Genomic DNA, 27,811 nt, shown 5'->3' with positions numbered 1-27,811 from the left:
GACTCAAGAGACCTATTCGCTGTCATTGTGTCCACCAGCAAGGGCAGAGAGTCAGGAATGACCCCCACACCTTCCTCCAGCTCTATTTCTCTGCTCTGGTTGAAACTTCCAGAACATAAGAGCCCGGGTCTACACCTGGTAGGCCAAGAGCTGCCGGAAGAGCGCCGCTGGGTACTGAGAAGCTCCCAGACCCAGATTCGAGGTGCAGTGGCTGTGACAGGTGGCCCCCAGGTCTTAGGCTGAGCACCCCAGAATCTGGACGCCAAGTGAGACCGGTGCGCACACACCACCTGCCCTGTTCCCAGAATCCCGAGTGGCTCCAAGAGGGCTCTTCTGGGGATCCTGATGGCCAGGCGATGGCTCTGGGAGGTGGCTAGAGACTCTCGCTCAGCGCCGGGCTCCGCTCCAGCGAGGTCCGGGCGCTCTTTCCCAGGCGCACAGGTTTAGAAATAGGACGGCCTCGCCCGGCCGCCGCCTCGGAGGCTCGGGTCCCCATATATAGTCATATCCACCGTCAACTGGGAGGCCGGCAGGCGGCAGCGAATGGGCGTGCGGCCCCCGCGGGAGGAGCGAGGAGGGGGCACGGGGCGGAGGCAGGAGACTGGGAAAGGGGGCAGGAGGAACAAGCTTTTCCAAAAAAGTATTGGCTGTCCTGAGGAATGCGGTCGCCCCCCTGGGAAAGTACATATCAGAGAGCAGCAGGCAGCTCCGCGCTCGCACTCCGTCTCGGCCACCCCACAGCGCTCGTGTCTTCGCTCCTTACGCTGCCTAAGGGCCCCTCGCCACCGCCACCATGGACGCCATCAAGAAGAAGATGCAGATGCTGAAGCTCGACAAAGAGAACGCCTTGGATCGAGCTGAGCAGGCGGAGGCTGACAAGAAGGCGGCGGAAGACCGGAGCAAGCAGGTCTGCGCCTACCCCCACCCTCACCCCCCACTGCCCCGACTCAGAGTCGGTGGGTCACCCCCGATACCGGAGCTGGCACCCTTTCCCCATCCCATCCCAAGCCCAAGGTGTCCAGGAGCGCGCGTCTAAAAAAAATAAATAAAAGAAGAAGAAGAAGCAGCGCGAGTTAGGCTACTTTTAACTTTTCTGTCTCCTCCAAGGACGCTTGTGGCCCTTCTCTGGATCCCACGGTCCGCGAGGTCCATGAACTCCCTAGAGGGGTTCTTGACTGGGAATCAATTTTGAAAGAGGAAGGGAGAGAAAGGAGACCAATTCCCGATGTAGCCGGAGGGAAGGGCGGGGGAGCGGGGCAAGGCAAAAAGTCCTAGAGTGTCCGGAGTTCTTTGGACTTTTTGGTTGGGGAGAAAGAGCCCTTGAACATGCGATGGAGACTTTGGAGGGAAGAGGGGAGTCGCTGAATTATTTCCTAAGAACAAAGATGGGACAGAATGGAAGACACAGATGGAAAGCTAGCCAAACAGGGGCGTGTTTCTGCAACCCCTCAAGTCGGGGACCTGAGCTCTCTGAGCTCTCGGCAGGAGAGTGTGGTCCCAGGAGGGGCGGGGGGGGGGGCGGTGCGAGATGAGTCACTGAGAGGTTCCAGCTCCGGGAGAGAGATTATCTAGGGTCCCTTGAGCCCCAAAGCAGCGATCCCTCAGCCCCAGGGCCCCAGCCAACCTGGCACCCGTTTGTTGTGTGTCTCACACCCGGTCCATACCGGCCGCCCGCGCCCGCTCGCTGCTGCCCCCAGCTCGAGGAGGACATCGCAGCGAAAGAGAAGCTGCTGCGGGCGTCGGAGGACGAGCGGGACCGGGTGCTGGAGGAGCTGCACAAGGCAGAGGACAGCCTCCTGGCTGCCGACGAGACCGCCGCCAAGGTACCCGGGCGCGCGGCGTGGCACGGCGCACGAATGGCTAACTTTCTCTTCTCTCTCCCTCCCTGTCTTTCCCTCTCTCTCTCTCTCCCGCTGTCCCTGTCCTTTACGGTCTGTGCACCCTCACCCCGCACCTTGCGGGATCACGCTGCCTGCCGCACCCCACCCCCATCTCCCCTTCCTCGTACCCCACCGCCAACTCCCAGCTGGAAGATGAGCTGGTGTCACTGCAAAAGAAACTCAAGGGCACTGAAGATGAACTGGACAAATACTCCGAGGCTCTCAAAGATGCCCAGGAGAAGCTGGAGCTGGCGGAGAAAAAGGCCACAGATGTAAGTGCACGCTCACACTGCCTCCCTCACCTCCTGTCCGCGTGGCCACTCTGGGGGTCACCACAGGGGCTGCAGAGCAAAGGAAGGAGGTAAACCTCCTCCTGCCGGACACCTGCACACAGCCTGGCCATGGCCCAGAGCATGGATGCCACCTCTGACTGCCGCTGCGCACATTCATTTATATTTCATCCGTTCCTTTTTCTCTTTTTTCCTCTTCTTTACCTCCTCCCCTTTGGTTGGAGGTGGGTGGGTGAGAAGCTGGGAGAACACAGCCTCTGAAATGGGGACTTCTGGAGGTGAACTTCGCCTCCTGCTGGTATAAAACCTCTGAAGTGTGTGTCATCGCCAAGGTTTGTGCAAAACAGAATACCTAGTCGTCCCCCCCCCCCCCCCCCCCCCGTGGTTTCCGATGATGGGCCTAGTCTGGATACAGAGAGCCTGGCCCTTACATGCACTCATACTTTTTTACTTCAAAGGCTAAGCTTGAAGACTATAGGGACACTTTGAGGCTCTCTTTCTCACTCAGGCAAGCCTTAAGACCTGCCCAGGGAAGATGATACTTGCTTGGGTCTGCAGTCTGAGGCACTAGATCCAGAAAGTACGCAGGGAGTTATATATAGCTCAGTGCTTTATATGGCATAGTGAGCTGACTGCCCCCTGCCCGCCCCACCCCCACCTGTCAGGCCTCTGACAACCACGGCATACTTCCAGGGGGTGATAGACACAGCTCCAACTCTGCTAAGCACCCTCTCCACTGCCCTTTGGAATCTTAACTACAGGGTTAGTCTCTTCTGTGTAGAAAGTCAAGCTGAGGGTCAGTTTTCCAAAGGACTGACTTCTTTTCACACCACTACATTCCACTGGAGAAGCCAATTAAGCCTAGAGGCCCAATTAGAAAAGAATTCCTTGGGAAGCTGATAACAATTCCAAGAATGTGTGAGTAGCAGAGAAAGCTACACCCAGAAGTCGAACCCCCAAGTTTGACAGCAGTTTGTAATTTTCTGGTTTTGTGTTTTTGGATAATGTGTAATGCAGATTACCCAAGGGTTTTTGAAACCTGCAAGGCCTTTTGTGTCCCAAAAGGCTTGAGGTTTATCCAGTGTTCTTGGTAAATGGGTGGTCTAAACCAGCCAACAACTGGGATCGGACAAAAGAAAACTTTCAGTGACGATTAAGTTTCCTGGGAAGGAGGCTTCGGGAAGCACTGCTTGGCTAAAACTCATACTAAAACCTACCTGACTTTAGAAAAAGAACAACAACAGAACAGCCTTCACGACTCTGAGCCAGTTTTGTATAATGTGGATCAGATGTCTGCTTTGTACATGTTAAATGGAGGATGCCCATCTCCCCCAAATCCTCCTGCAGGACATTTATTTAGGTTTTTCAAAAGAGCCGCTGATAGATCTAGGAGAGATATTCCTTATAAGGAAAGGAATTCGGGGAATTTGCAAATAGCCCAGTGCGGAAAGAAAGCAGAAAGAAAAATGTTACTATAATTCTTAAGGAGGTGAGGGGATGATAATTGTTGTAACTATGGAGTGGTAATCATGTCTTTAATGAGAAATCGTGGGGGGGGGGGGGCTACTGGAATGGGGTGGGTCAGAAGTAGAAAGGAGGCTATTTAAAGTCAGCTGTGGGGGCGGGGCCAGGAGGAGAGGGAGGTTCTTAAAGCCAGTTTTGGTTCTTTCTATGTGCTGGAAAATTGTCTCTAAATATGGTGTGAGCGTGTGCTTCTCAGTTTCTTTTGGTTGGTGTATTGATCATCTACCTCTGGAAAACACCCTTAGCTCTTTGGAGATAAGGAATGTTGAAGGAGGTTCATGAGGACTCGTTATATTTAGAGAGATCTTGACTCACTTGAAATAGCTAAGACTTGAAGAGGAAACGACCTGTGTCACTAAAGGGAAGAGGTGGAAGAGAAGTCATCCTCCTGAAGCATTGCAGTGAGGACATTTTACTCTCTAGTGTTAAAAAAATACATTTTTTATTATTATTGCTAAAAACATTTTCCCAATTTACCAACCTACTTTACAAACTAGTCTTCCAGAAACAGGTTTTCCTCAGTTTAAAAGGCTGTCACACAGGAGCTAGCTAGCATCCCCAGCAGTCTGCTTTGGATTTTTACTCCATTATCTTGGCTCCTTCCCCCCAGTAACTGATGGAGCTGATATTTTTGGGACATGAGTCTTTCTCCCTCTAGGTCTTCTACCTAGTGTACTGACTCAGGCTTGTCTAAACTCGGGTTTTCCCCCCTGGGATCTCTTGGGATGGGACCCAGACACAGTATTTCTTAAATAACCAAGGGATTCCATCCTGTAGCTAAACCGAACAACTAACTGCCCATAGCTCTTCAGTAGTGACATCAGCTTGAAAATAAACTCCCGAAACTGACTTCCTAGTGCTTGAAAAGCAAGACATGAAGTCACTAGGGTGGCTGCTTACTGCATTGGCAAATGGCCAGCATTTTCCCTGCCTGCCCTTGGACGGTTGCAGATGCCCTGTCTGGTCATCCTCAAGGTTGGAGGCAGATCGTCTGTGAGCTTTGGGGAGGAGCTGTACCAACCACTGCTCAGCCGACCAAGGGCTTGGAAACCAAGCAAGAGGCTCCACCTACAGGACTTGAGGGCTCTAGCCAGAATTTGGAGGCTTGTTTTCTGCAACAGAGGCCAGAGGGGACTAGGAATGCCATAGGTGTTCTGGTTTTGGAAGACAGCCTTGGCAGGAGTGTTTTCTTTTTCTACCTTTGTTTACACACACACACACACACACACACACACACACACACACTTAAATAGGTCCAGGACTGACTTTAAGAGCTCTCTTTGACAAAGGTGCAGGAGGATATAAAGCCCAGAGACTTGACAGATGGCTTCTTCCAGATTGTATCTGTGTGGCTTTGCAGCTAGTAACCAGAGGTTCTGTCACAGGTTTCTGTAGTTTTGCAGCTTGGGTTTATCAGATTCCAGATATCAGACTGAATTGAAGCCAGGGAAGGTTAGGATGCTTGCCTTGACTGAGATTGCACAACAGGACATGGGGCCCCACCAAACTCTTAAGGTAGTGCCTGCGTTTGTTTAATTATATCGTTTGAGTTCTTAACTATATGCAAGGCATTGTTAAGTGTTTTATATTATCTGATAATTCTCAACAGCCCTGTGAAGAGCCCTGTACTATTATACTCGTTTTTAAGAGATGAAGCCCTGAGAAGTCATTTGTCCAAAGCCAGCAGAGACCTAAGAGCTAGATTCAAATCTAGAAAAGCTGTATTTCGAACAGTCTAACCACTGCGCATTGTCAGATAGTAATTTGCACTTGGTGAGATAATTGGGGTATTGGGGTACTTGTAGTCTTGGAGCTTGTGTTCTAGGATTCTTTACAAGAACCACTTCCCTTAAGATAGTCATACTATAGGCTTCAAGTTCCATGTTCGGATTCTGTGAAGTAGGGATTACTGAGCGCTCAGAACAGCCAGCCAGAGTCGCCATGGCCTTTAGCATTTAGAATGATGGCATTCCTTATGACCAAAACAGTTCCTTTAGGGAACATTCAGGGTCCAGACTCCCAGCCTGGCTCAGCTTCAGTAATCGGGATTCCGGAGCTCTCCAAGCGACCAGCAGGAGTCGCCATAGGCTTTAACATCCAGACCCTCTACTTGTGGCCACCGAGGCGCAGCGGAGTGAAAGCAAACGCCCTCCTGCGGTGGCCTCGCTCTAGGCGAAGCAGCCCAGAGCCAGGCGTCCCCGCGCGCACGCGCAGTGGTTCCACCGGCAGCCTGTTCCCGGGGTCTGCCGTGCCCCGCCCGCCTGCCAGCCGCGCCCGTCCTCTGCGCTCGCGCACCCGCCCGCGGCTCTCTGGTGCGGCCCCGGGGCCGTGACTTCCGGGCTGCTTCTGGGCCGCAGGGGGCGCCGGTGTTGCAAAGCCGGCCTGGGCGGAACGCGCCGGACTTGGGTTCTGTAGCTGCAGCCGCAGCAGCAGCAGTAGCAGCAGTAGAGCGCGGAGGCAGAGCGCAGCCTCAGCCGCCGCCTCGCCATGGCGGGTAGCAGCTCGCTGGAGGCGGTGCGGAGAAAGATCCGGAGCCTGCAAGAGCAGGCGGACGCCGCAGAGGAGCGTGCGGGCAGCCTGCAGCGCGAACTGGATCAGGAGCGGAAGCTGCGGGAGACCGTAAGGGACCCACCCATCACCCCGAGGCCCCACGCCGCACCTGGCGCACCTAGGCCAACTGGCACCCGGCTGCTCGGTCCTGCCTGTGTAACTCCCTAGTCTAAAGTCAAAACCCCCAGTGGGGAGCAAGAGTGCTCTTGAGAAGGTTCTGGGAGCGGCATTTTTCCTGTGAGAGGACTACATTTCTGGGGTGATCATGAATTGTGTCCCAGGGATGCGCACTTTGCGCTGCTGGCATTTATTTAGTCATACTGGGGTTGGAAGGAGGCGTCCCTCCTTTTAAAGATCAGTCTCTGGGGAGAAGCACTGTGGGACTTCGGGGCCTGCGGATGCTGGACTTTTGTCTCTGTTGATCCTGTCGTTCCTAGAGGCTGTTTCTCTATGGAGGTTAAAGACATCGACAGTACCAGGTTCTGAGCTAGCTTCATAGCTTGCAAACTATAGCTTTAGGTTTCTTAGCCCTCCCATCTCCCTACTTGGGTGTCCCTCTACAACAGATATCCCTTTGTTACGAGTTTTGGAAAAGTTGGCCAGATGTAAACAGTTACTGGTTATACCTTTTGCCGGCCTTCCCTCCTCCTTGTCTAATGTAGTACCTGGCTTCCTTTCTTCCTAAGGAAATGTATCCATCAACAGAAACGGGGTTCCAAAGGGAGTTTAGGTATTAGATATTTATCGGTCCTGTGTGTGTGTGTGTGTGTGTGTGTGTGTATACACGCTTACACGCCTGTGTTTTAAATCAAGGTACTCAAACACCTTGGGAATTTTATGACAAACAATAATATGGTGTCCAGCTGTGCTTAATATACACAGGACTATTCTGAATTGAGTCATCCCTCCTGGCCAAGAGTTTGTAATGGTTGCATGGCGTCTTGTAGAAACTCCACAACATGTTTTGTATAAAATACAGAGAACCAAGGGAGTCTTCCTCAGAGGAAGGCCCAACTAGAGGAAGTTTAAGATAAAAATGCAGATGAAGATTTAAAAAAAATAGTAGACAAAAGATAACTTGCAGTATTTGCTTGATAGGACTAGTTAGCGGAAGTCCCACTGTAGAGGTCTCAAGGTGGCTGGTGATGTAGGAATTCTGATCGGTGCCTGGCTAACCACTGAGAACTAGTGAGCTAAAAAACTAGTGAGGCAGAGCACTGGTCCCAGTTTGCCAGGATTTGAATCTTGGCCATCTCCTCTCTAGCTGGGGACAACTGTTGGTGCTTTGGTTGCCTGTGAGTCAAACGTGGTCAGTAGAGATGTAGAGATCACAGCGCGGCTCCGCAGATGAACGTAGTACTGCTTAAACTAGCCTTGATTCACGGTGTCCAGCACCACCCTGCCTAGCATTCTTGACCGTAATTGCTTGGCAGGCGCTCCTAAAAATGGCCCTGCTCACTTCATTAACCATAAAATTCCCCCACTTAATGCTTTCAATCAACAATTCTTTTTCTCAGTTTTAGGAAGGGAATCGGGCAGGTTGAAGGACTGTGGCGATGGAGCCTTACTGGACTCCTGGCCCCGACTGGTGGTGCACACAAAAGACACACCTGCTATTTTGCACATTTTTGTTTTGTTTGTTTGTTTTTGTGACAGCCTCCCCAGGCTAGTTCGCTAAGGACAGAGCTTTCATTCTTTTCAAAACGTAATGCCTTTATTTGAGCAGCTCAAAATCCTTCGTAAAGAAATTTTAAAATCGTTTTTTCAGGAATCCTCTAGCAGGGTGATTGGTCAGGATTCCCAGTAGAGACTGAGTGTGAGCAACGGGTGAGACAATTGCAAATTGCTGACTACACCTGACTCTTACACTGGAACTTACATACGGATGGAGCTAAGTTAAGCAGTTATTAGGCGTAACTTAGGCTGTGAGTTAAGCTAGCAGTCACAGTTTCTCTTGGCAGCCGAGGTTAAGGTTTGGTGACAAAGCCATGAGCCGCTGCAGAACATATTTCAGTGTGGCGTTGGCCCGGGTTCAGGTGCTCCGAGAGTCAGGCAGAGACTTAATGGGCCCTCTTAAACTGGTGTGTGCCCTGGAAGAAGCAGATATCACCCACTCCCTGTTTGTTTTCCCAAGGTGTGTGGGCCCTTCAGAATCCCGGAATGAAATGACCTTTCTTGATGTAATGCTTGACTCTAGGTCTTGTGTCTTAAGGGTTTTGTGGGCCGTCGAGATGTGTGTTTAAAGTAGAAAAAAAAAAAAAAAGGGCACTTCTTTCTCCAGCTTTCTGGGCAGAACCTAGCAGATGAGGAGACTTAGAAGGGCGGGCAGGTTCCTAATGGATAACTTTATTAATCATGGGAAATAACCGATTTCCAGAAGTCCCCAGCCCTTTCCTGGCTCTTCAGCATGGGCAGCTCCTTCTGGAACCAGGAAACTGAGTGTGCTCTAGGCTTGCCCTGGCACTTCCAGAGTGGCTGTGACTGACAATACTCGGGGCTCCCCCACCCCACCCCACCCCACCCCGTGCAGTCACAGCAAGGCACCTCAGTACCTCACTCTCTCCTCTCTTGCTATACAAACATGCCTCACAAATTACAGGCTTTGGCCCAGATAGAAGAGGTTGTGTTTATCTGCTATCCATGGGAGTGCCCCTAATGTGGTCCTTGTGTTTTTTTCCCCCTTTCTTGACCATATAAGGGCAGAAGTCTAGCTTGGCCCTAGTCACTTTGGTCTCACACAGCAAGCTGGGTGAATCCCTCTCTGTAACTACAGTTTACATGAAATAAAAGATCTGACCTTTGATCATTCCAGGCTCCGCTCAGATTCAGTCAGGACTTTGGAAATATAGTCTAGAGCATTGGCTTTCAGAGTAAAAGATTTTCTTCTTTCTGTATTGGCTAAAACATGTGAATTTCATGTAAATCTTAGGCTTTATTCAAGTCTGGTTTGGAATCACATTTTGCTGGGTCGGAGTGGAAACACTTGATTTCTACATATTACCTTGTTGGATAGGGCAATGGTGTGTGCCTGTGTTTTTCTGAAGGTAGCCACTTCCTTGTTTGGGGGCAGGGCGAAAGGGTCGGAATGGTGAGCTTGCAGAACTTCCTTGGTGGGAGATAGTGCTTCCGGGGGCAGGGAGCATGTAGAGCACTAAGGATCTCACATGTGTGAGCACTGGGTGGTGGTTTAACCAGGGCTCATAATCTCCCCAATACAACAGTTCCTTTTTTAGTAACTTATTACATGTTGGGATCCAGTAGTACTTTTGAAATAAAAGAAACTAGCAACACAACTGGAAAGGCTTTGCTGACAGTGTTGATATATGGGTCCACTGTTAGAAGAAACCTAATTCAGTGCACTAAGAGTGATTTACATACCTAGGAATAATTGCATCTGGGGTCTCGACCCCCCCCCAAATGCCTTATTATTTCTGTCCACTTTTAACAGATAGGCACAGGGCAGTAGGCTCATTCTGACAGACAGCAACAGATACTTAAGATGACCTGGGTTCTGTGATCCCAAGGCCCTCAGGAAATATCTAGAAAAGCCTCAACTCTGAGGGAAAACCCAAACCGGAAACAAAAGCTGGTAAAGGTGACAGGTGTGGCCCTATGAAACACAGAACATAATAAATCGGGGTAACTCATGCATGTAATCTCTGCCCTTGAGATGACTGAGGCAGGAGCATCACCAGTCAGCCTGGACACCAGAGTCTCAAAATGGGAAGAGAATAAGAGATGGGACTTTTTTATTAGGAAATTAAACTTGTCTTGGATTCTGAGGAGATCTTCAAAACTATTAGACCAGCAGAAGGAAGCCCATGGAGCCAGAACAGGGTCCCCCACCCCCACCCCTCAGGAAGGTGGTCTGTTAGTGAATCCCAGGCACTAATCTCAAGTTCCCATCCTTGAGAGTTAGAGAGCAGTGTCCTTGGGTGAGCCTCTGGTTACCCACTGGGACATTCTGCCTTCAGAAAAGAATTGAGGTGCCTTGCTGATGTTAACCAGGATCTGTCCAGACAATCTCTTAAATCACTCGGGGCGCTGCAGGTCCGGGGATGATAGAGAACCTTCCACTCTGGTGTCTAAGAGAGCAAGACTCCAGGGGTGAGAACCACCAATCCCAAAGGGTCCTTAATCTCACATTTGAGAATCCAAAGCTTTGGCTTGGGTTCCAGTCCTGCCTCGCATTGCACTGACGGGGTACTCCCGAGCTTGCCTTAGCACTCTACTTCAGAGGGCCTTCTCTTGGTCTTTGTAGACAGCTTGCTGGGCAGCTCCTGCATGACTTCCCAGCTTCTTTGGGCGGCGATGGAAGAGGAGAAGGGCTTGCCATTTACATCGTGGTCCCAGCCCCTTCTCGCTGTCCTAATCTGTAGGCATGGGACCTGGGAGTCTTTGTTTCTATTATGTATGTCCCAGTGGGGTGCATCATCTCCCAGTGGGGTGCATCTCCCTGTGGGGTCCTGGATGCAGCTAGTGGTGGCCCCTGTGTGATGCCCAGGTTCTACTCCAGTTCAAACAATGGGGCTTTGTTAGGTACACTTCAAGTGCCTCTTCCAGATGTGGTCCCCAAACACTGCCGTGTGCCAGTTGCCTCTACCAAAACGGGCCCAAAGGAACCAGTCCTTAAGCCCGGCCACTGCCTAGGCACTCTGTGTTGACCCTTGGCTGGTCTTGTTGGAGGACAATAAATAACCTGGATGTCAGGGAGTTTGGAGTTCTTAAAAAAAACGTGCTGGGGGAAGGGTGTGAGGGACGTTTACAAAGCAGCGTTCAGCTGAGCGGTATCAATAGCAGCGGGAAGAGTGTATAGAGGGGGTGGGGGCAGAGAGAAGGAAGTGACCTAATGTGGTGGGCCCTTGTGTGCAGAGAGGCTAGAGTGAATGTGGGGTGTCATGGCCTTCTCTGGTGCTCTACCTGCCCCAGTTCATTCCCACCTCTACACATCAGCAGTCATCCTGTGAGTGAGTAGGGTCCTCGAGGTTTGCTTCCAGTGTAGGGAACTTAGAATTGGATGCTGCAGAAGTGTTTTTAAAATCCTGCCCACACTTCTCTGACTCACCAACAGCTGGTATAGCGAGGGTATTTGTTCTTATATTAAATAATAATGATTTCATTATATAGCATTATAATAAGAAGGGTACTTTTGAACATGACCTAGGCATTCTAGAGCAATCCATACCAGCATTTCTTGGCCTTTTAAAAAATGATTTACATGACTTGTCTAATGGCTGATTTTCTTGTAGTAACTAATGCTGGTCAGGATCTGTCCATATATGTTAGACTTACTTGGGGCACTGGGTACTAGGAGGTAGCCCAGAAACTTCCACTCTGGTGTCAGAAAAGAAAGAAGAGGGGGAGCTGCCCGAAACCACTAATCCCAGTCGATTTTCTGTTTCTGTTTTTGTTTTCTGTCTCCACGCCCACCTTCCTCTTTGTAAAAGGAATAGAATTTTTCCTAGAAATGTAATACTTGCAAGATGAAGAAATTTAACCTGACCCAAAACTATAGCCTCAATATGTATATATTTCCAATTATAGAGGCTGAGGGAGATGGCTCGGAGATTGAAAGCATTTGCTGCTCTTGTGGAGAACCTGGGTTCTGATCCCAGTACCCACATGGCAGCTCACAACCATCTATAATGCCTGACTTCAATTCCAGGGCACCTGGAACTGACCTCCATGGGCACTGCAAGCTCACATGTGGTACATATGCACACATGTAGGCAAAACACTAATAACACATAAAATAAAAAATTAAAATAAAAAAATAAAGGAACAGTCTTTCAAAGGCAGTTCTCTGTCGTTAAGAAATGGGTTATTCCAATCCCCTTACTCTTCAAGGAAAAACTCGGTCATTCAGGACATTCCCAGCTTGGCTCAGTTCCAGCCTCTTCTTTGATAAGGATTGACCTTGTGGGATGGTTCAGTTGTAACTGTTCCCCCCATTCATTTCACACTGGCTGGCCCTGCTTCCTGCCTCTGGCAGCCGGTTACTACATAGTAGTTTTTTTTTTTTTCTTTGAGATAAGTGAGTCTAAAGTGTTTATATATTTAAAAAAAAAAAAAAGTCAGCAGTCATTCATGGTGGTGGGAGATGCACTGTTCACTGCCATTCTCCAGATAAAACCTGCACGGAATTAAATGGTCTCATTTCCTGTGACTCAAGGCAAGGCCATGATCCCCGCCTCTCTCTAACTACACATACTTTTCCAGTTTCCTCATGAGCTTTGAAAGCTGCCGTTGTTTAAATTAGGGTGCTTTTACTTACTCAGTTCAGTAGACATGGAGCCCGGGTCTGTGGAGAGCAGATGCCTTGGACTTAAAGACCAATACGTGGAAAGCTAGGAGCCTGGGCTCTCAAGTGTGTATTGTGATTGTTAGAAAACTGGCTCCTGAATATCCTAAGGACTCATCAGCCTTTGATGAACACAGGTTCAAAATGGATGAGGATTAATAATTGCTACCTAGTTAGCAAGTTCCACCTTCTCTATCGGGTAAATAGTCTAGGATCAGCTCCTATCACAGTGAGGCAAGTATTCCCAGGCTCAGAGCAAAAGTTCTTACGACAGGAAGCAGTCATTGCCCGCCCAAGAAAGAAAATCTTTAATTCAAAGCTAAGTTCCAAATAAAAACAGTATCTACGTTGCTTTTCTCCTTAGGCCTGTGAAACTTTTCTTGTAGCAACCTTGACTTTTAAGAAATTCCAGTAAGCTTAGGTAAAAAAAAAAAACCCTTGGGAAATTTATCTTGGCCCTGTTCCAGTGAGACCAGTTCTTCCTAAGAGGTTACTGAAAAGGTGGGGCAGAGGGGAAGTTTCTAGATGTCATTAGATCTCCATTGGTATGGTTTTTGTTGTTTTGGTTTTGGGGTTTTGTTTTTTTAATTTTCCTGGTATGTGTTTTTAAAACCACTGGATTTTAAAACATTCAGTTTCATTATAAAGCTCCTTTGAGAAGTCTTGTCAGAGAAAGGATAGCTGGATGAAACATGGCATCCCGACTTCTGATCATAACTGCTAGGGACTCTGTGGCTGAGCCTGCCCTCAGCTGTGAGGACGCTTTCCTTCAACCAACAGGTGAAAGGCAAGGCACTGGGCGCTGGAGCAGGACAGAGCCCTGCAATCCCGCGAGCCTGCGAGTTGCTGATGGCCCTCTCTCTGCTGAGAGTTGTTTCTAGATTTGTGTGCTTCCAAGCATGATGCTCCTGTGTGGAGGACTTGAGCTGGTCGGGGCTTGCAATTCCCTGGAAGATAGCTCACATCAGGCCCCAGACTTCCTGTCTGGAGCCAGCACTTTAGTCCTGGCCAGTTTCTGAAGGTACCACCCTCACTTCCTCCCAGCTCTGAAGTGTCTCCCTCTCTGCCTAGGCTGAAGCTGATGTAGCTTCTCTGAACAGACGCATCCAGCTGGTAGAGGAGGAGTTGGATCGAGCTCAGGAGCGTCTGGCCACAGCCCTGCAGAAGCTGGAGGAGGCTGAGAAGGCCGCAGACGAGAGTGAGAGGTGAGACTACACCATCCAGCTCCTGTGTGTGCGTGTGCACTGTGCTTGTGCGCACACACACACACACACACACACAGAAGGAGAGATGGCTTAGCACTTAAGAGCACTGGCTGCTCTTTTGAGGACCCTGGTCTCAGTCCCAGCACCCACATGGCAGTTAACAACTTTCTGTAACCCTTGCCTAGAGTGTCTGATGCCCTCTTCTGGCCTCTGCAGGCAACCAGGCATGCATATGATGCACAGACATTCCTGCAAGCAAAATACCAAATACATAAAAACAAATAAAATTGCTTGGCGGTGGTGGCGCACGCCTTTAATCCCAGCACTCGGGAGGCAGAGGCAGGCAGATCTCTGTGAGTTCGAGGCCAGCCTGGTCTACAAAGCGAGTTCCAGGAAAGGCGCAAAGCTACACAGAGAAACCCTGTCTCGAAAAACAAAAACAAAAACAAACAAACAAACAAAAAAACAAATAAAATAATATATATACCAAACAGTCTCAGACCTAGGGAAAGGAACTGTGGTAGCCAAACAGGTAGGAGAGAAAGCATAGGTAAAGCAGATATTATCTGTAGGCTCTGCGTAAGTGAAATGTTTTGGATTTAATACATATGTACACACAGACACAGGCGCAATTATGTTTTGCACCTACTCCTGCTGTAACCTGACTTATATGTAAAGAGCCAGCCTTGTCATAGTAAAGGGGACCATGGTTCACACAGGCCAGCTTTATGAATTTCTTTCTTGTTAGTGTGATGGAAGACCTGACAAGAAGCAACTTAAGAAAGGAAGAGTTTGTTTTGGTTTGTGGTTCAAAGGGATACCACCCGTCCTGGTAGGGAAGTTATGGTGACAGGAACATGAGGCAGTTGGTCACACGTTGGGTCCACAGTCTGGAATCAGATAGCAATGAATGCTGTGCTCGACTAGCTTTCTCCTTTTTATTTAGTCAGGGACTCTTGCCTGTGGGTCTCCCAACCCTCACTAGCCCCATCTAAGAACTCCCTCACAGGTGTGCCCAGAGGTTTGTCTACTAGATGATTCTAGATCCTGTTAAGTTAACAATCTGTTTTAACCATCACACCATATGAGCTAACCTCGTGCATTCTGAAAGGCTTTTAAAATCTGTACTCTTGCTGTACAAGCCACAAAGTGTGGAGATACTTCATAAGAGTAGAGTATTCTATTGGTTGAAGAATGGCATAGCAGTGTGAGCTCAGAACAGGGCAGGTATGCCTTACCCCAGCTGGAAAGTGGGCAGGTGAAGGTCTGTTTCTCCACCACTACTTTGAAGTGAGCCCCTGCCGTCTGGCACCAGGTATAAAGAGTCCCTGCAGACTTTAGGGCTAAGAAAGCTAGTCAGCTAAAGTTTTCAGCTTGTTATTTACCACCACTTAGTTTTTCTTTGTTAGCCAAGAGTAGTCTTGTGCATAACTTCTTCCTGGTACTGAACTTTAAAGGCAATCTGGCAGTACAAGACTGGAGGAAAAGGGATATAGAACTCATTTATTTTTACATCCTCTTCTGGCATCTGAGGGTACTGCACATACATAGTGCATATACAAACATGTAGATAAACACTCATAGACATCAAATAAAAATCAATGCCTTTTAAAAAACAATGCTTTACTTAAACTTGCTTAATTTTTTTCTAAGTGAAACCCATTTATGGTTTGCTTATGCCATAAATCTGTAAAATCTAGATCAGTTAACATTTTCTGAACTATACCACCATGTTATAACATCCAGTGTCAGTCTTACCTCCCAACACCTATTCATCCATTTTCTTTCTTCCTTCCTTCCTTCCTTTTCTTTCTTTCTTTCTTTCTCTCTCTCTCTCTCTCTCTCTCTCTCTCTCTCTCTCTCTCTCTCTCTCTTTCTTTCTTTCTTTCTTTCTTCCACCCCCTAGACAGGGTTTCTCTGCGTAGCCCTGGCTGTCCTGGAACTCTCTGTGTAGACAAGGGTGGCCTCTAACTCAGAGTTCCACCAGCCTCTGCCTCCTGAGTGCAGGAATTAAAGGCGTGCACCACCATACCTGGCTATGCATCCATTTTTAGTCTGAGACTTCCCTCAGGAAAAGGGAGAAGGGGAAGAATATCTACATTTAACAAATAAAGCCTAGTGGCTTCCCTTGTTTCCATGCTGCCCAGAGTCAACTAGGATCCTGACATAGCACCTTCCATTTATGAATAGGTGACTTAGAAGTTTCACCAGTACCCCAAAGTGCACCCGAAGATCTCATTCACAATGAGAAGAGAGAAATATGTGTCTTTCCTGGAAAGTTTTGCTTCGTGCTTGGGAAAATAAACGGCTCTCTGTTCAATTTTGGCTGGCCGTGTGCATAGAGCCTCATATTCCACGGTGGCAGTAGTCATCTCTCCATCGTGGGTCTTCCTGCTTGTCTGTCTTTCCAGAGGCATGAAAGTCATTGAAAGCCGAGCCCAAAAGGATGAAGAGAAGATGGAAATTCAGGAGATCCAGCTGAAAGAGGCCAAGCACATTGCTGAAGATGCTGACCGCAAGTATGAAGAGGTCAGTTTCTGGGGCCCAGAGCCTTACAGACTCAGAGCCGTGACCTCAGGGGAGCGGGATGCTGTCTGGATCCCTGGGAGTAAGAGTCAGCTTCCCGGATAGAAGTGGGTGGTTCTGAGAGGCAGGATTCCTTTACCTGCAGAAACTGGTTCTTCCCGTGATGAAGCCAGCCAGTCATCTGCACCAGGAGGGGAGATCAGCACTTCCCCACACCCTGAAAGCTGGGACAAAAACATCTTTAGCCAGGAAAAGGGAGAGCTGGGGGGTTGGGAATTTAGCTCAGTGGTAGAGTGCTTGCCTAGCAAGTGCAAGGCCCTGGGTTCGGTCCTCAGCTCCGGGGAGGAAAAAAAGAAGAAGAAGAAGGGGAGAGCTGGGTCCTTAGGAAAGAAGCTGGCCTGTTGTCATGGTTCAGATGTTTCAGTTCAGACATTGTAGAGAACACAGACCACAGACAGAGCTGCTTGGGAGATTCATAGAGGCTTCTCCGAGGTAGTAAAAATCGTTTGTTAGCACAGGCTCTGTCTGCAGTGAAGTCGTCTCTGGTGATTGTCCCTATGAAATGACATGTGATGATGACAGCCAGAGTGACTGTAGGTTCCAGTTTTTCTTTCTGGATTTCATCATGGCTGAAGCTGCCCCATGGTGTTGAGCTGCCTCGGAGGAACCCTTTCTCTGGGGTGGCGTTTCTGGCTGCAGATTTGACCTTGCAGCCGTCACCTCACTGGCTCTCGCCTTCTGCGCAGATCTCTGTGCGGTGGAGCCCTTGGGTTTATTTTTGATGCTCTCTCGGCAGCCCCTTCCTTTGCAGTCTAAAATGCCTCCTTATGTCTCATCATCCTGCTATTTTTAAGATTGCAGATTTCATATTTCTCTCATTCCGAGAATTGCTCTGGGTGCCATGTAATTATCTAGACTCCACCTGGGGAGAGCTAACCATTCTGGTCTCTGAGCGGGGGCCTCAGCCTCTGCTGAGTGAGAGTTCTTTGTCTCTAGTCTGCAGAAAGATGAGCATTCCATTTGTAGAGAAGAATCCCTAGGGTCAGTGGATGTAATCTACCCTATAACCACCCCCTCCACAAAGTACATAAGACCACAGTGTGTGTGTATGTGCTGTTTGCCCTGCTGTAGGTGGCCCGTAAGCTGGTCATCATTGAAAGTGACCTGGAACGTGCAGAGGAGCGGGCTGAGCTCTCGGAAGGGTAAGCGGGCTCATGGCCACCCCATGTGGGGATGCTGCAGAGCAGTGACTAAAAACAGCATGACCTTCTGGCAGCTGCACATTTATCCACCTCGGTTCCGGGTTCCTCGTGTGCTCAAAGTCCTGTGGATGAGCCACGAGCGTGGAACACGGAGGAACCATGTGGGGTGTCTGTGAATGCGTGTGGCACTGCATGCCTTACCTGCACTGATTTTGTGAATGGCCTTGTGCATTTCCTGTGTCCACTAACAGCCAAGTTCGACAGCTGGAGGAACAATTAAGAATAATGGATCAGACCTTGAAAGCATTAATGGCTGCCGAGGATAAGGTACTGATGGCTCACGTGTGGTTTTTAGGTTTAACTGCATCCCAGGCAGCTTTGAGCTTCCAATGGCTACTGGTTGGTTTGGTGTAATGACTGTACCTTCACTACACCCTCTGCTGTTTATATCTTGCTTCAAGTGCTTTCTCTTGGTCCTTTATGCTCTTTGTTTTTCCCCTCATAAATACTCTGAGGGGCGGCCAATAAGAAGCCAAATGGTCACAACTCGGACGGACATGCTGGCTTTTGTCCCTCTGTCCCTCCGCTGTTGCAGTGGAAGGCAGAGCCCATGGCAAAACCGAGCTTCGTGCCTCGTGCTTTGGCTACTTAAGGCAGCCCCCCCCCGCCATCTCTAGGACTCGGTTTTCATTTGTTTCCCATCCCTCTCCTTTTTTTCTCTCCTCGCTCCTTGGGCTTGTCTCCCACCCTTTCTGCTTCTGATCGAAAACCTTAGCAAATGTGCCGAGCTTGAAGAAGAGTTGAAAACGGTGACGAACAACTTGAAGTCACTGGAGGCTCAGGCTGAGAAGGTAGGCCAGCAGCAGGGAGTGGGGAGACACCTTTGTACGAGCTGCTCCAAAGAAGCCCGGCTGGTGAAAATAACCGCACAGGAGGCATTTTAGCAAGGGACGATATTTTTGAGATGATTTCCTAATGGTTATTAGATAGTAGGATTTGTTTGTTTGTTTGCTTTTGTTTGTTTTGTTTTGTTTTAAAGAAGATTAACAGAGAATGTGTCTTATGTTGGGTAAATCATCAATTTAATTGACACAAAGTGCCAAGTGGATAAGTTATCTCACTCTTATCCCATGTAAAGCAATAGGCAAGAGAGCAGAGAATGTATTGTAGTGTGCCATGTGATACCTGAGGTTCTGTTACCTGCTAGGAGATCCCCAACATCTGTTGGTTGGGCTGGCACGCTCCTTGTGTGAGAAGGCGTGAGTGTGAGAGCTGCAGCCTGACATCTGGAACGCTCTTTCTAATTACAGTACTCGCAGAAGGAGGACAAATATGAGGAGGAGATCAAGGTTCTTTCTGACAAGCTGAAGGAGGTAATGTTGAGAGCCTGGAGGAAACTGACTGGATTGTGATTAAGGTTCTGTGGAGTGGGTCAAGGCACCGTCGTTTGGAGACGGATGGTCCAAAGCAGGCATGTTCGGAGGTTTTCTTGGAGTTCATGTCCAGTGTTCGCTAGCTGCCATAGCTCACAGTAGGGACTGAACCTGACATTTCCCAGGAGATAGACACTTGAGGTCCGTCTGTGTCTGGTTTCCCCTCTATCTGTAGCTACTGGTCTGAATCTCCCTGACCTTGACTCAAATGAATTAAATCATTACAGGCTGAGACCCGGGCTGAGTTTGCAGAGAGATCAGTCACTAAATTGGAGAAAAGCATCGATGACTTAGAAGGTAAGGTCTTTAACATTTTAAATTCAGTCCTTGTTGAACAACCGTCTTGATAAGCAGTCCTCGGATCCGAGGGCTTCCACCCTGGCGCTCCATTTTGCTCTCGCACTTCCTGTCTGGCTCTCCTCTGGGGTTTTCACCTGTGACACTGAAACTCTCGGGGTGACTAGCCAGCCACCAGACAGCTTACATCCAGCTTCTTGGACTTGAGAAGTGGGTCTGAGCTATTTTTCACTGAGTGAAGTAATTATAGATGAATGTGTCTCTGGTATATTCTTTGTCTCTAGTGGTATTTCCTAATTGTCAGAACAATGTGGATTTGTTTTAGACACACCCATCTTCCAAGTATGCCCAGAAGAAGGGCTTGGTTTTGTTTTCTTTTTTTTTTTTAAGCCATTCATTGGCAAAATATTCTATATCCTGAAAGGACAGAGGGCAGAGATCAATAGAGCACCGAGTCTCAAGGTTATACTTAAGCACTTTTAAAAGCAAAAACAAAAAAATACCATACATCACAGGCAGAAGGGGTTGAAGGAGGGACTGGAGGGTGGTGGTGCAGTTAATTATCAAGATAGCAGCCAGGCCTGGTAATACTCACCTTTGATCCCAATGCTCAGGAGGCAAAGGCAGGTGAGTTTGAGACCAGCCTGGGCTATATAGCGAATCCCAAGCCAGCTAATGAGACCCTGCTGGAAAAGAAATAGAAAAGTAAACAAGCAAACAAATAACAACAACAAAAAGAAAGATAGCAGAGGAAGAGAGAATTGAGTGTGGGTGCAAGCCTGCTAGGAATATGGCAAGGCTCAGACCCACCACCATTGCCAAAATTAAACCACAGACAAGCCCCCCTAACTGTGGCTGCCTTTGCTTTTCAGACTTCTGTTACTAGCAACAGGCAGTGAGAGAGAGAGAGAGAGAGAGAGAGAGAGAGAGAGAGAGAGAGAGAGAACGAACCATGGGAATAATTTAAGTGTCACCAAAAAATCAATATCCCATGGTCTGGCTTGGGCGGGAAGTGAGTGAGCGGTTTGAAGGTAGCATTGCAGACTGTCATTGGAAATTGAACTTGAAGCCTTTGGATAGCTCCGCCCCCCCCCCCCCCCCCCCGCCTGTGTACCCCCCTCCCATAGCTTATAGCTGCAGGTGGCTGACTACGCCAGTGTAAATAGACAGCTCTGTGAAAAGACAGATGTTCCATTACCCACCAGGGGAAACAGTCTTCTGTGGGTGTCTTTAGGATTTAACGGGTTCATTGGTGTTACCTACCCTCGGTGTTGTGTTTTTCATATTGGGTCTTTCTCATTTCATTTTCTAATGGGTTTTTGTTCTCTTTGTTTTTGTTTCAATTTCTTTAAAAACCAATCGCACGCCTCCTGCATTGGCCATCTGCTGCGGCACCAACCCCTCCATGCATTGCCTTTCCTTGCTGGCGTGTCGGGATGGCGTCCTCGCCACCCTTGCTCACCCTCCATCTCTTGACCATTCTCCATGCCCTTGCACCTCTGCCTTCCACTTCCTGCTCCTAGATGAGCTGTATGCTCAGAAACTGAAGTACAAAGCCATCAGCGAGGAGCTGGACCACGCTCTCAACGATATGACTTCCATGTAAATGTTCATGCACCCTGCCTGCTTGCACCCTCACTCTCACGCTTGTGTGATGAACTCACCACGGCTCCCTTCTCAATCTGTGCTCTCCATTTTGGCATCTTTGGTTGCATAGCCTAGGATAGCCATGGTCTTTTTCACATTGTACTAACAAAAGCCAAGTGGATTCAGTCCATGCAAACCATTTCAGAATCCTTTTATTTCATAAATGCAAATCTGGCCTCTTTCTGCCAAGAGATGAACTAGACTCTGAATGGCCCTGAGTACTATCCTTCTAAAACCTTAAACCAGACTCAAATATAACGAGAATGCTGTGATGCAGTGGTACAGGAAGTTAGGAAGAAACACCAGGTTGTTTCCTGAGATTCGGGGAAGGACAATATGGTCATTTTCAATTCACACTGTTAAGTTTAAAGTATCAGAGAATTGAAAACCTGAGGAAAAGGAAATGGTCATGACCCGGTACATATCCCTTCCTGTAGTGAATTCCGGAGCACGGCCAGGCATGGTGGTGCATGGCTTTTATCTCAGTATGTGGGAGGAAGAGGCAGGTATATCTCTGAGTTTGAGCCCAGCCTGGTCTATAGCAAGTTCCAGGCCAACCAGGCCTGTATAGTGAGACCCTGTCTTTTAAAAAGAGAGAGAGAGAAAAAGAGAATTCCAGAGCAAACATGAATGGTCTACCGAGGAACCAAGTCTTTTATTTGTTGTGTTTATTATATTGAATGGAATTAAAATACCCCACAGTAAATGCTTGCCACAACTGACATCAGAGAAGCAAGAAATAAAACATTTATACAACATGAGTTTGGAAGTTAATGGTCCATATTTTACTCATGTGAGTAATAGTCGGCCTTGTTTGAGGACCCTCAGACATACACAGCTAATTTACATATTACTAACCACACTTGTGCCCCTTGCAATTCTAACCCCTGTAGTGTTTCACAGTGGGCTCTTCATTCTAATACCGCTGTGTTCCATCAAAGCTGGGAGTGGCCTTTCTTTAACCATTCAGAAATATAGTAGCTTCAGGAGCATGACCTGTGCCTGCTGCCTTGGAGGTTCCAGAATATCCTTTAGAGACCTGACTGTCACCATGGAAACATGGGCATGCCTCTTCTCCACCATTAGTAAATGAAGAGTGGAATCAGGTCATCTGTAGCCACCAATCCACCAGTGCTAAAATGTGATGCCCCGCCCCCCGGGGGGTGAACTCTTGAGTGTGATGAAATGTCCCCAAAGCCAAGTTTAGTGTAAGTTCTGTTTTTAAAGTAAAGTTTTGAAGATCTTCCTTGAGGTTGGCCCATGACCGCCTTGGGTTCAGACAGTGGTTGCCAAGGATGACCTCCCCCAGGGGCAGCTGGCAGTGGGTTTTACATGCCTGATACTTGCTTGCATTTCAACTGCTCCTGTCATCCGTGTGGTTTTCCTCTTCCTTTTCCATTGCTCCACTTTTCCTCTTTCTCTTACCTTTTCTTTCACACAGATAAGTTTCTTTGCTTCACTCCTCCCAAGAGTCCTTCATCAAGCTGGATGTCCCACCTCTCTGAGCTCTGCGTCTGTCTGTTCTCCAGCTGACCCGGGTTTCCATTAGCGCCCACCTTAGGGCCAGGCACATAGTGTGCTTTCTATTGTACAGGAGCTATTCACCCAGTGTAAAATAAACACTGTAAGCTATTCCTGTTCGCTCTTCTTTTACTCCTTATTTATTGGCGTTTCATCTCAACACTGAATAAAACAACGGTTCTGCTTCATGGATCTAAGGGAACATTTTTTTTTTTTCTGAACACTATATACTGACATCAGGAGTTTTTAAAGTGGTAGTTCCTTGTGCAACTTTTAAAAAGAATACCTGGTTTTCAGGTACTGGCGTGAGGCCCAGGTATCTATGGTTTTAGGAATTGTGATGGTTCTGACAGTTGGGGTTCAGAACCTCCTCCACATAGTAGATAGTGGGAACCAAATTCTGGCCTGAGCAGCGTTTTCTCTGCCAAAAGTTTACTTTGGGGTGTGGCATCCTCTCGGTGCTGATACGGAGATGGCGCTGCCTGGCTGCGTAATGGAAGTCCATGTAGCCATCCTGTACTCTGTAGCTAGGAGGTTTGCATCTCGTGAAGAACTAGGATTCTAGCGTTGTAAGTCATGGTTATTATTTATTGTCCTATTGCAGAGATGAGCTGAAACTTTTTTCATTAAATATATTCATTACGCAGATACCTTCACATTGAACACAAAAACCACATTATAGGATTTCTAAATAGTAATTATATTTGAGTCATGGTTTATTTTTGTGTTCTGAAGCACAGCGTATATTCTGCAGAAGGTGTGTTTATATGAGATGAGTTTCTCCCCTTGTTTATGAACCATGCAGTTGATTCATGACAGACACACCCCCAAGAAACAATGCTTGATTTCAGTCACAAACATTAGCTTGGTAACTTTTATAGCCGAAGTCGGACTTTAAAACAATGTGACCTCTAGCTTCTTAGCTCTTAACATAAGCCTGGCTCCGTTCTTGTGTTTTAAGTATGAATAGCCCTCGTCTGTCTCATGTGTGGTACTTGTTAGCCTAATAGGGATAGCATACCACTCTCCTCAAATAAATCTGGGCAAACTCTGAAGGAAGTCATTTACTCTGAAATCTTCAGAGCAGAAAGGATTTAAAAAAAACAAAAACAAAAAACAGAACATGGGTCTGAATTAAAGTAATTTAGTTAATGGCATGGTAGACTAATTTTAGGATCTAGGCAGTGTTTCTCCATAGAAGGGTGCCAAGGCTTCTGCAGTTTTCTAGTGTTTTGGGTTTTTGGGTTTGTTTTTTTTTTTTTCTTTCCCTGAGGCTCCTTGGGCCCACTTCTCAATGACTTCGGAACCTTGTTCTTTTTAAAATTCAGAGTAACAGTGATGCCCTTTCTCTGAGCTTTCTGCCACAGAGGAAACAAGACTCTTGGAGCTCTGCCGAGCTGACATTAATGCATCTTGGGATCCAAATTTCTTGGCTCTCCCAGAGATTTCTACACCTATGAGTGTTCACTGTGAGGGAAATAGGAACAAATGGACACCCAGGTAGCTTAGGTATGTCCGTCAGGAGCACAGACAGCAAGCTGAGTTGATCAAGGATCTGCTCAGCAGTCTTCTAGTTGAGCGAGGGCCAGCCTGTATCGGCAACTCTTTTAAGAGCCCCGGTTGAACCAAACAGACAGCACCACCAGCTCTGAGACCAGAGGCCTCAAGACAACTGGGGTCTGTGCAGAACAGGAGGGAGAATGTGTCTGACTCTGCCCTCAGTTTATCTCAGTCCCGGCTCCCTTGCAGCTAGAAGGAACAAGGCCCAAAGTGGGTTGAGATGGGGAGCACTGCCCTGTAAGCCGTGGATTCCCTAGGGTTTCTCCAGTGTTCTAGTCTAGATGGCCCAACATTTGGGCTCAGCAAATGGGACAGTCTGCCTGCCACTCATGGTGGCAGTTTCCCGTGATGATACGATGGATGTAGTCATGGGGTTTCTGTTTCGCAACTTCTCAGTAGATGGGAGACACTGGAAAGTAGCACGGTAACAGAAGAGCTGATCTGGGTGTGCTCTGCTAAGCTGGCTGTGTAGGAAGAGAGGAATGGGGTGAGTCTACACTGGTAGACATGGTGTGTTTGGAGCCAAACAGAGAACAGAAAGTCTCACCTGGAGGAGGTGACAGCTGACTGGAGTGTTGAATATTCAGAAAATTTAGATAAGTGGAAAGGGCATGGGTTGGATGTAGTTCTTCATACTACCCAACAAACAGAAGGAGCATAACAACCTCCCCCACCTCCTGCCATTTATGTGAGAACGTTGACAGACCCACTCCGTTTCCCAGCGGTGAGTGCTGTGGTCGATCACTAGGCAGTAGGATTGTTGGCTCTCCACATCATCGAGTAGGATGCCCTGGTCCACAGAGTCACCATCCTCCAAAGCAGTCGCAGGCACCCCACTTTTCCTAGTGTGGGCCAGCCTCTTTGTCAGCGGATGTCCCCTGGATCGTCAGGCACAGACTGAGTCCTGTGCTGGACTGCTTTACCACCTGACTGGATTACATGGCACCACATAAAGCTTATACCACACTGGGCAAGTGTAGATGTTTGAGAGGGTTTTTTGGGGGGCGTGAGAGTGGGGGAGTCATATACCACAATGTATATCTGAAAGTCAGAGGACAGCTCTTAGGAGTCGGTTTTTTCCCTTCCACTGTGTAGAACCTGGGGATCAAACTTTGTCATCAGGCTCTGGGGCTAGTACCTTACCCGCTGAGTCATCCTCCTGGCCCAGTTTTATTTAGTTTATGCATGCCGTCAGCACCCAGCATGAATGTCATCATCCTCTTGAAGCACACAGATAAGTTCTGAATCAGTGTGGAGTGGCGATAAATACTTGTTTGCTGTGGGTAGTACACTATCAAAGTCGGAGGAGAGTTCAGACTTTGTGTGTGCCCCGGTGTCTAGGGAGAGAAGGGGAAGCTTTTCAAAACCTGTCCACGGGGCAGAAATGGTAGTACCAGCTCAGCACCACTCTGTACCCTGAGCAGAATCTCTGTTGAATTCTAGCAAGGCATGAGTTGGCAGAGCCTGGCCTCTGTCCCCAAATCTGTTGTCCCAAACTGCATATAGCTCAGTTCACAGGGTGGTTTTAATGAGGTGCAGAAGGAATGCTGGTTCCTTCTCGCATCCTGCACCTCTTTACCTCTGCTCTACATCTCCATCAAGATCCCGGGTTTCTCCATTCCGACAGGCTTTGCCATGCACCCTCGCAGGGCACAGGGCACAGGGCCGTGGGGCCAGGGCACACCGTTGCTGTCCTTCGTATCTGTGTTTTCCAGTGTGTTAACCGCCTCTCGCAAACTCTACCTAACCTCTTCTTTCTGTCTCCTCTTTTCTGCTAACCCTTGCTGACCTGTCCAGATCAACTCTACCATCAACTCGAGCAAAACCGCCGCCTAACTAACGAACTAAAGCTGGCCCTGAATGAGGATTAAAAACTTGGGCCGAGTTCTAGGAATGGAGCCCATGTTCAGGAAATCGATGACTCATGGGGTTGAAAACGTCACTCCCTGCAGAAATGGGAAGGGAAGGAAGGCATTGGTTGGAAGGCCCGCCTTGCCTCATTTTCCTCTGTATGTCTCAGTTAGATTCTCATTAACCCCAAAAGTTTTTATGATATATTATGTATATGTGAAAATATTTATACCAGTTCAGCCCTTCCTGCATCAACAGGTCCACTTTGAACTGACTGATAATGAGGACCCTTCCCCTACCCCCACCAAAAAAAAAAAAAAAAAAAAAAAAACACCCCTTTTTTTCTATTTCCTCTAAATAGCTGAGTCCTGCTTTAAATATCGATTACAAATTTATATTCCTAACATCTTCATAACATATCTGTGAGTCCTGCTTTAAATATCTATTACAAATTTGTATTCCTAACATCTTCATGACGTGTCTGTGAGTCCTGCTTTAAATATCTATTACAAAGTTGTATTCCTAACATCTTCATGACATGTCTAGTGTTTGAAATGCGATTCAGTGTACCTATGCTTGGGCAAAATAGCTTTTGGAAACAGGAGTTCCTATCAGAAGCCCCTGGTCGAAAGGTAGGCTTTGTTCAGATTAACGGTGTTTGAATCTGATGGGTGATATGCTAATATGTAGGATACTATAAAAATACTAAGGGAATGTCCTAATGAAGTGTGCATGAGATGTGTTAATAACCGTTTGTGAGCAGTAGAAATAAACCATTTAAAAAGCGGTCAGAAACCTATTTTATGTCATCTTTGTTTCTGTGAGGTCGTACAGCTACCAGATCTTTAACTGCCTGTAACTCAGAATCCTGTGCTGGTATTAACTTGAGTTTGTGTAACAATGCTGTACCTGTATTTGGTTTTTACCCCTCCCTTGTTCCCACAGCACGCAGTGGGTGAGCCTTCACCAAACACACCCTGCACTTGAAGTCAGGGTGGGTCGATGGTGGAGGTGCACCCAGGGCCTTGTCTGGAGATGAGTGACGTCTTAAGCATGGGGAGGGCTGCTTCTCTTCTGTGTGTGATTGATGTTTGCTTCCTAAATGTACAAACCACTGCCGAGTCTGACATGCAGCTATTCATGACTTAATTTTCTAATCCCATCACAGAGAAAGTGGCCCATGCCAAAGAAGAAAACCTTAGTATGCACCAGATGCTGGACCAGACCTTACTGGAGCTAAACAACATGTGAAAACCTCCTTGGCCTCCGCGGCCACATTCTTTCATTTCCCTATCATTGTTTTAGTTTGTTTTTAAACACCTGCTTACCAGGAAACTCCTTCGATGCATTTTTATATACTTTTAACCACTGTCACTGAAACATCTGCAGAGAACCAGCTAGGGCAGGGGGTGGGGAAAGACACACAGAAGGGCAAACCCACGTTGGGTCTCTGATCATTTAAACGTGCCATTTCCCAGGTTGACATTGCCACACTTCATAGCGTTTCAGCATGCGGTTTGCTTAGCCAGGTAGGAAGCCTCACAAGAGTAGAAAGCTTTCTAGCCAGAATGCCAAGGTGGAGCCACTGAGAAGATTGATGTTGGAGACGATCAGGTGTGGATCGGTGCTACTTTAAACAAAAGGACCCCTGCGGGTCTTTTGTTCAATATTACGCAATTTAGATTTCTGTCCAACACTAATTTATTTTGTTTTGAGTTTGACTGCAAGATAAGACTGTGGGTTTCTTAGGCCTGTGTTCATTAAAGCCAAGGGTCTGAAAGGCACACTGGTCTTTTAAGAGTCCCATTCCTTCCCAGCTGGACACACTTGCAGGCCCTTCCAGCTCAGCAGGGAGAGCATTCAATGAGGATTGCCCCTCTTTTCAGCTTTCCATGTCAGGGTAAAAGATCTAGGCACTACATACATAATTGGTAAAGAAATGGCATTTTCTTAAGAGTTATAACTATATGTAAACATTGTATAATGATATGGAATAAAATGCACATTGTAGGACATTTTCTAAA

The 27,811-nt window shown here is 47.8% G+C and overlaps 1 protein-coding gene across 29 annotated transcripts; it reads left to right on the top strand.

Moving 5' to 3' along the window:
• Window positions 1-588: 588 nt before the first annotated feature.
• Tpm1 (tropomyosin 1) lies at window positions 589-27,811 on the top strand. Of its 29 annotated transcripts, none has more exons than XM_052713145.1 (10): window positions 589-907; window positions 1,698-1,823; window positions 2,027-2,152; window positions 13,617-13,750; window positions 16,162-16,279; window positions 17,408-17,478; window positions 17,730-17,805; window positions 18,789-18,851; window positions 19,139-19,208; window positions 20,732-20,814. In XM_052713145.1, exons 1-10 carry the CDS (start codon window positions 794-796, stop codon window positions 20,812-20,814), a joined length of 981 nt encoding a protein of 326 aa, XP_052569105.1. In that variant the 5' UTR covers window positions 589-793. The 29 variants fall into 29 exon arrangements, with proteins under 29 accessions (XP_052569105.1, XP_052569140.1, XP_052569133.1 ...); XM_052713149.1 differs by lacking the exon at window positions 1,698-1,823 and adding an exon at window positions 26,956-27,811 and having other exon boundaries at window positions 598-907; window positions 20,732-20,810; XM_052713139.1 differs by lacking the exon at window positions 17,730-17,805 and adding an exon at window positions 18,254-18,329 and having other exon boundaries at window positions 604-907.

Source organism: Peromyscus californicus, unplaced genomic scaffold, assembly GCF_007827085.1.
Source record: "Peromyscus californicus insignis strain IS unplaced genomic scaffold, ASM782708v3 Scaffold_11__1_contigs__length_118956290, whole genome shotgun sequence".
Lineage (NCBI taxonomy): Eukaryota > Metazoa > Chordata > Mammalia > Rodentia > Cricetidae > Peromyscus > Peromyscus californicus.
This window is presented reverse-complemented; position numbering and strand designations above follow the sequence as displayed.

Bases quoted from the DNA above. Each gene is read 5' to 3' on its own strand.
- Tpm1 (XM_052713133.1), top strand. From the start codon at position 794: ATGGACGCCATCAAGAAGAAGATGCAGATGCTGAAGCTCGACAAAGAG. The intron at 17,479-18,253 runs GTAAGCGGGCTC...CGAAAACCTTAG, and splicing joins CGGGCTGAGCTCTCGGAAGG to CAAATGTGCCGAGCTTGAAG. The intron at 19,209-26,955 runs GTAAGGTCTTTA...ATCCCATCACAG, and splicing joins AAGCATCGATGACTTAGAAG to AGAAAGTGGCCCATGCCAAA.